At 51.4% G+C, this 7,500-nt stretch overlaps 1 protein-coding gene across 7 annotated transcripts in view; it reads right to left on the bottom strand.

Moving 5' to 3' along the window:
* Positions 1-7,500, bottom strand: part of pde4dip (phosphodiesterase 4D interacting protein) — a 151,938-nt gene that overhangs the window by 59,834 nt on the left and 84,604 nt on the right. For 4 of the 7 annotated variants that reach the window (XM_063201279.1, XM_063201277.1, XM_063201280.1 and 1 more), the window contains exons 1-8: positions 5,628-7,500; positions 3,789-3,926; positions 3,264-3,383; positions 2,650-2,736; positions 2,044-2,223; positions 1,508-1,666; positions 661-774; positions 136-273 (exon numbers count right to left, since the gene is read on the bottom strand). The exon at positions 5,628-7,500 is cut by the window's right edge. In XM_063201279.1, the coding sequence (XP_063057349.1) occupies positions 136-273; positions 661-774; positions 1,508-1,666; positions 2,044-2,223; positions 2,650-2,736; positions 3,264-3,383; positions 3,789-3,926; positions 5,628-7,202 (2,511 nt within the window). In that variant the 5' untranslated portion in view covers positions 7,203-7,500. The remainder of the gene's footprint in view (positions 1-135; positions 274-660; positions 775-1,507; positions 1,667-2,043; positions 2,224-2,649; positions 2,737-3,263; positions 3,384-3,788; positions 3,927-5,627) is intronic. The other 3 variants (XM_063201281.1, XM_063201282.1, XM_063201283.1) reach the window with 1 other exon arrangement.

The raw sequence follows: 7,500 nt of genomic DNA, 5'->3' as shown, positions 1-7,500 counted from the left end.
TGTGTGTGTGTGTGTGCGTGCGTGTGTGTGTGTGTGTGTGTGTGTGTGTGTGTGTGTGTGTGTGTGTGTGTGTGTGTGTGTGTGTGTGTGTGTGTGTGTGTGCGCGTATAAGTGTGTGTTTTGTGGTGTACGTACGGTGATGGTCTCCTGGTTGTTGGCGCAGGTGCAGCGCAGCTTGTCCAGATCCCTCTCCTTCTCCCTCAGCTGCAGCTGCAGACGACGCACCTCCACCTCACGCGCCTCCACACACACAAACTTCTCATCCACTGCACGCTACAGGGGAGTGTGTGTGTGAGAGAGAGAGGAGAGAGAGATAGAGGGAGAGAGAGAGAGAGAGGAGAGAGAGATAGAGGGAGAGAGAGAGAGCGGGGAAGGAGGAGTATATGAGGAAAGAACAAACACCAGAGACATAACAGAAAAAGAGACATTGGTACAGCATTTCGTGTACAAAGGTGTGTATATAGGTGTGTATATAGGTGTGTCCTCACTCCTGCCGCACTCCTCTTGTGTGTGTGTGTGTGTGTGTGTGTGTGTGTGTGTGTGTGTGTGTGTGTGTGTGTGTGTGTGTGTGTGTGTGTGTGTGTGTGTGTGTGTGTGTGTGTGTGTGTGTGTGTGTGTGTGTGTGTACGTGTACGTATGCGTGTGTGTGTGTGCGCATACCTCCAGTGCACGGTCTCTCTCCTGGATGCGCTGCTTGAGTTTGGTGATGACACTCTCTCTGCTCCTCTCCCCAGACCCCCTCTGCCCAGCACTGTCCAGCAGGTCACTGTAGTCCTGCTCATACACACACACAGTAGCCATGCATCAGAGGGAGCAAGACAAGTGACTGTGTGAACTTGGGCCTAATGGTTAGGTAATCAATGTTGGAATCAAAAGGTTGCAAGTCAAGTTTCAAACCCCATATCACTTCAGTAACAACACAGTCTGTCTCATTAGGTACAATGGAGTAAATGTTCAGCTATCCATTACAGCTATGTAATATCATGTGCTAGTGTTGTACTTACACCATGAATTTCCTTTTACTTTTACACCTCTTTGAACTTTGGAAAGAATATTTTTCCACTGTGCACCTGTGCATTTAAAGGGATATGCCACTATTTTGGGGCTTAATACAGTTAAAATCGTTGGCCAGGGTTTATATAGGTGGTAAAGTGTGTTATTTTTCATGTAAGCCGTTGTCTTGTTTTAAGACAAGTTAAAAGAGGGAGCATGTCGCTAAGCTAGTGAAAGTCAATGGATCCGTGTAGCATGTAGCAATGCTACATGGATGCATTGACTTTCACTAGCTTAGCGACATACTCCCTCTTTTAACTTGTCTTAAAGCAAGACAACGCTTCACATGAAAAATAAGACACTTTACCACCTTTATAAACCCTGGCCAACGATTTTAACTGTATTAAGCCCCAAAATAGTGGCATACCCCTTTAAGCAGCAATCCTGTGTGCATGCATATGTGGTTGTGTGTGCATATACAGTATGTGAGTGCTTGTGTGTGAGTGCGACTCACCTCCAGCAGTTTGTCCTTGTGCTCCAGTGAGTTCCTGAGCTGTTTGAGGGTCTTCTCTCTCTCCTCCATCTCCCTCTCTCTCCCGCCATCCTTCTCCCTCGTAGCGTCCTCCATCTGCTGCAGGTCCGCACGAGCCCTCTGAAGTGCACTCAGAAGGTCCTGATGGACAGACAGACAGAGAGAGAGAGAGAGAGAGAGAGAGAGAGAGACTGAGAGACAGAGAGACAGAGAGACAGAGAGAGAAAGTTAAATAAAATCAAACACAGTATACAAAGGAGGGTGGTCATAGCAAGAATTGTCTAGCCGAGGAGACCACATCTTCTTATTTATGTGTGATATCAATTGGGCTCAGACATTAGGTGGTAAAACCACAGCTAATACCATGTATTTATTACTCTGCCTGTCTCATCCATATCACAAAATCTCCCCTGATTCCACTTCAACACAACTTTTTAATACACAAAAATCTGGATTTATCACACAGTATGCACGCACGAAACATGAGTCCCTTTTCTTCCTCTAACACACATGCGTACCAGGTTGTGTGTCTCGGTCTCCTGCCGGTGTTTGAGGGCCCTCTGCAGGTCGTCGTGGAGACGCTGGTTGGCGCGTGATAGGTCCTGCTCCTGCCGGAGGGCGTGGCCTCGGGCCCTCTGGGACTCCTGCAGCTCCAGCTGAGTGGAGAACAGAGACGCCTCCACCGCCAGCGCATCGCCCTGCACACACACATGCACACACACACACACACACGTGCACACGAACGCACACACATACACAAACAGTTACGCACACACACACACACACACACACACACACACACACACACACACACACACACACATACACAAACAGTTACGCACACACACACACACACACACACACACACACACACACACACACATACACAAACAGTTACGCACACACACACACACACACATGCACACACACGCACACACACGCACACACACACAAACGCACACACACAACATTTCATGTGATGGTCATTAAAAGTTTGTTCCATCCTTAGTGTGTGTGTGTGCGCGTGCGTGCGTGTGTGTGTGTGTGTGTGTGTGTGTGTGTGTGTGTGTGTGTGTGTGTGTGTGTGTGTGTGTGTGTGTGTGTGTGTGTGTGTGTGTGCCTACCTTTGTGCGCTGCTGCTTCTGACACTGAGACTTGAGAGACAGCAGCATGTCCTTCTGTTCCTTGTTCATCTTCTGCAGATCTGACACCTAGTAGGCAGATGGACACACACAGATGCAGGGTAAAATGCCCATTTCAACAGTCCGTTTCAACCAAGAACACACACACAGATGCATGGTAAACTGTGAATGTTGCCCTGCTGCACTATACTCCACTTGTCATGTTCGCTGGAGTGGTGGAGAGCGAGTCACTGGTTTTCAGGTGGGCGCCTAACTTGTGTTTATACTGGGTTATGTACTTTTTCACATGACCAAGTGTCACCCAGATTAACCTGTTGACATCTACATTGTCGTCACAGTTTGTTCAGTTCAGATTTTACGTGGACATGTCAGTCGGTTTGGTGCAGGAACAGGCATCGGTTTTCTGTTGCGGCGCATGCGCGCGCATGTGTGTGTGTGTGTGTGTGCTGGTGTTTCTTGTGTGTCCTCACCTGAGTGTGTGTGGTGGCTAGTGAGTCTGTGTGTGTGTGCTTGTGTTTCTTGTGTGTCCTCACCTGAGTGTGTGTGGTGGCTAGTGAGTCTGTGTGTGTGTGCTGGTGTTTCTTGTGTGTCCTCACCTGAGTGTGTGTGGTGGCTAGTGAGTCTGTGAGTGTGCCGATGGTGCTCTCCTGGCACTGGGCCACCTCCTGCACTGCACGCAGCTCAATCTCCATCTCAGCAAGACGCCGCTGCAGCTTCTACACACACACACACATACAACACAGCCATTCAGAGTTCATTTTGAGTTTTAGAAACCGAAAATGTCAGTGTGTGTATGTACTGTAAGTTAGGGCTGGGTGATATGGCAAAAATCTCATATCACGATTTTTTACATAAAATCTCGATTTGTACTGTATATATCTCAAGTATGGACGTGTGTGTGTGTGTGTGTGTGTGTGTGTGTGTGTGTGTGTGTGTGTGTGTGTGTGTGTGTGTGTGTGTGTGTGTGTGTGTGTGTGTGTGTGTGTGTGTGTGTGTGTGCGCGTGCATGCGCATGTGAGATTTTACATGTAGTGTGTATTCATCTCCTATGTGTGTGTGTTTGCGTGTGTGTGTGTGTGTGTGTGTGTGTGTGTGTGTGTGTGCGTGTGTGTGTGTGTTACCATGTTATTGGCTTCGCTCTCCTTGATGTTGGCCTGTAGGGAGTGCACCTGCTGCTGGGCCTTCTGCAGCTCACACACACACTGGCTGGCCGCCCGCTCATAGTCACCCAGCTGAGACTGCTGCTCATCTATCAGCCTCTGGAGAGAGAGAGAGAGAGAGAGAGAGAGAGAGAGAGAGAGAGAGAGAGAGAGAGAGAGAGAGAGAGAGAGAGAGAGAGAGAGAGAGAGAGAGAGAGAGAGACAGGGGAAGAGATGGTTTTCAGTATGGGCTTATTACAATGACCACGTTTGTATGGTGGGTGTGTGTGGAAAAGTGTGCCTGCGTGTGTCTGCGTTCGTGAATGTGTATTTGCATGTGTGTGTGTGTGTGTGTCCGCGAGGGTGTGTTATTTCCAGAGGAAGTGCCTATTATTCAGGGCACACACACACATATAATTTCCCTTTTGTTTTCAGAGAGGAACATCCTGTCATCACTTCAATAATATACTCATACGAAAACAAACACACACGTCCACACACACGGCTACTACAAGGCCACTCCCTAAAAGCTCATAACATAAAATAATGCCATGAAAATGTAGACAAACACAAAAATAGAAACACCCTTGTATATGTCAGTATTGTATACCATGCCGGAGAAATAGGGCCAATATTATGTATAGGCGTGTGTGTGTGTGTGTGTGTGTGCGCGCGTGCGTGCGTGCGTGCGTGCGTGCGTGCGTGCGTGCGTGCGTGTGTGTGTGTGTGGGTGTGTGAGATGTCAGTTAAGAGTGTCTGTACTGAGCTGCAGCTGAAAGAGATTAGATAGTAGTAGTAGTAATCCACAATCCCCACACACACGAGGCAGAGAGAGAGAGAGAGAGAGAGAGAGAGAGAGAGAGAGAGAGAGAGAGAGAGAGAGAGAGAGAAAGAGACAGAGAGAGAGTGAGAGGGTGAGAGAGACAGAGAGGGGAGAGAGAGAGAGATAGAGAACAAGAGAAGACAGAGGAGGGGAATAAAGGAGTGACCAGACAAAACTAAACAGATGAGAGGGAGGGGCACAAAATTGATTGACCTCCGTAACCCTCAAGATCCATTGTGTGTGTGTGTGTGTGTGTGTGTGTGTGTGTGTGTGTGTGTGTGTGTGTGTGTGTGTGTGTTTTCTTGTCTTGTCTTCCTGTTGCTCCACCTTCTTATCTAACCAGACAGACAGTCTCCAGAGCTGGTCTACGCCTCCTCACTAACTCCCAACCCCCTGACTAGGCTCCTGCTCACCTACCAACCTCACAACACCCCCTCTGTCCCACAATGCCCTACCCTGCCCTGCCCACCAGCTTCCATCTGTGGCCATGGCAACAAGGGCTGCTTTTGTTTACATGAGAAACAGCTCCATCTTCGTCTGCTCTGGTGCAATCAGAGGAAGGAAGTGCCGTCGCCACGGACAACGGCCGCTCTGTTGCTAAGGGTGTGCGATGTTAGCAGATGTGTGTGTGTTTGTGTGTGTGTGTGTGTGTGTGTTGCTGTGTGTGTGTGTGTGTGTGTGTGTGTGTGTGTGTGTGTGTGTGTGTGTGTGTGTGTGTGTGTGTGTGTGTGTGTGTGTGTGTGTGTGTGTGTGTGTGGCGGAGGGTGCATAGGCCAAGACATGACTTGTAATTACCGTTCAAGTAAATGACTGGGCCAGACGGGGAAAAAAGGATCCTAACACTAAATCTGAGTACGTCTGTGTGTGTGTGTGTGTGTTTTTCATGTCTGTCCTGTCTGTGTCTGTGCCTCTGTGTGTGGGCCCTCAGTATCAAAAGACAACGAAAACTCAGGAGGAGGAGACAGGAAGATGCCAAAACATCCACATATCTGTAATACCTCGTGGATGTGCACTGGCCTGCATGGTGTGAACTCGTCCAGCCAAAGATCCTCCATCTCGGCCAGCTCATGCAGTATCTCCCCCTGCCTGCCACTGGAGCTCTTCCCCTCCAGAAGCAGGAGAGGGGAGAGGGGAGGAGGGAAGTCATGAAGCCCGCTATAGTGCACCCTGTGTGGGAGACCTTCAACACAGGAGCCCACTGGTCCCCCAGGCTTCACCCTGACTGGCAACCGACTCCCTCTTCGGCTCTGGACGGGCCGGTACTGCAAGCTACGAACCAGAGATAAAGCGAACTCCAGTCCAGATGCGTACACAACACCAGGCTCTGGTCCGGGACCAGTCACCACCACACCAACACTGGTGTCAGGTCCAGACACAACACCACCAGCACCATCCCCATCAGACACACCACCAACACCACTAGTGTCCGGCTCAGACACAAAAAGTCCCACATTAGGCTGACTTGAGGCCTGCTCCTGTGGTGAACTGGACCTCTCCTCCACTTCCACGGCCATCACCTCCTCCTCCTGCACCTCCTCGTCTCTACCCTCCAAAGACTGGGTGGGCGGGTGCGTTGTTGTCCCCGGTGCTGCGTCATGGGGTAGTGTGTCCAGCGACTCCACAGATGAGGCAGGGCTCGGGGTTGCCATCCTCCTTGGAGTGGCCTGCCCCTCCCCCTCCACCTCCCCCTCACCTAGTTCCTCCCCTGCCGCCTCGCCTGTCTCCTCTCTGGTGGGCGGAGCAGGAGACTCAGGTGCAGGCTGCGGGTGCGGCTGTGTCGCCTCTTCCAGTGTTCCTGCCGGGCTCCGAGTGGGCGGCCCACAGGAAGTGCTGCGCAGTCGGCGTGGCAACCTGCACACGGCCTCGTAGTCCGAGTCGGCCACGCGCAGCCCGACGCAACCTCTGCACTTCCTGGTGTTCTGTGATTGGCCGTGTCCGTGGCTGTGTCCGTGGCCGTGCTGGTGTTGTTGTGTAAACAGGGAATGCTGGGAGCTGAGTGAGTCCAGTGTTCCTGCTTCCTGTTTGGACCAGGACTCAAACACAGAGTAGGCCAGATCCTCCTGGATCAGAGCTCCGTAGCTCATCTCAGTCAGCGTCGAGATGTCCATCAATGTACCCCCTCCACCTCCACCTCCACCTCCACCACTATCTCCCAACGCTTCCATCTTCACCCCATCAGTGGCCTGGTTGGTGGGCTCAGCGTTGGCGGTGTGTGGCGGCCGGGAGTTGTGCTTCCAGTACATGGCCCCCACGCCCTGCCTCAGCCGCTCCTTCTCCTGCAGCAGCTTCTGCATGCGCTCCACGGAGAGCGCCTCCACGCGGGCGATGACCGTGTCGAAGCGGTACATGCGCTCCAGCACGAAGGCGCACTTGCCGCAGGCGAACTCGCTGGCGCTGCCGCCGCTGCCGCGGTGGCCGTCCTGGTCGCCGCGCGTCACCTCGTGGCCCACGGCGTGCGACAGCAGCGTCTGCAGGCTCAGCTTGGCGGCCGGGTGGAAGATCCAGCGCCGGTGGTTGCCGCACAGCTCCCGCGCGCAGATGCGGCACGCCTCCTTCTGCTTGGAGTCCAGCATGGTGGCCAACGAGTGAGTGAGGATGATGAAGAGGGTGAGATTTCAATTGAGGAAAATGATAAACAATTAAAGATGATGAGGATGTATTCAAATAGATGTCTGTATGAGGGCTGATTAGGCTTTAACTTTCAGCTTCAGCTTTGAGTCCAGTGTGGCAGCCAACTAGTGACTGAGTGAGGATGATGAGTTCACTTGAGTTTAATTAGTAAAGAGGATGATGACGATGAAGTGATGAAGATGAGTCAATTCGGTGTTGGTATGAGGGCTGATGAAATATGTTGTCCAGCGTTAACTTTGC

This window comes from Engraulis encrasicolus, chromosome 6, assembly GCF_034702125.1.
Source record: "Engraulis encrasicolus isolate BLACKSEA-1 chromosome 6, IST_EnEncr_1.0, whole genome shotgun sequence".
Classification (NCBI taxonomy): Eukaryota; Metazoa; Chordata; class Actinopteri; order Clupeiformes; family Engraulidae; genus Engraulis; species Engraulis encrasicolus.
This window is presented reverse-complemented; position numbering and strand designations above follow the sequence as displayed.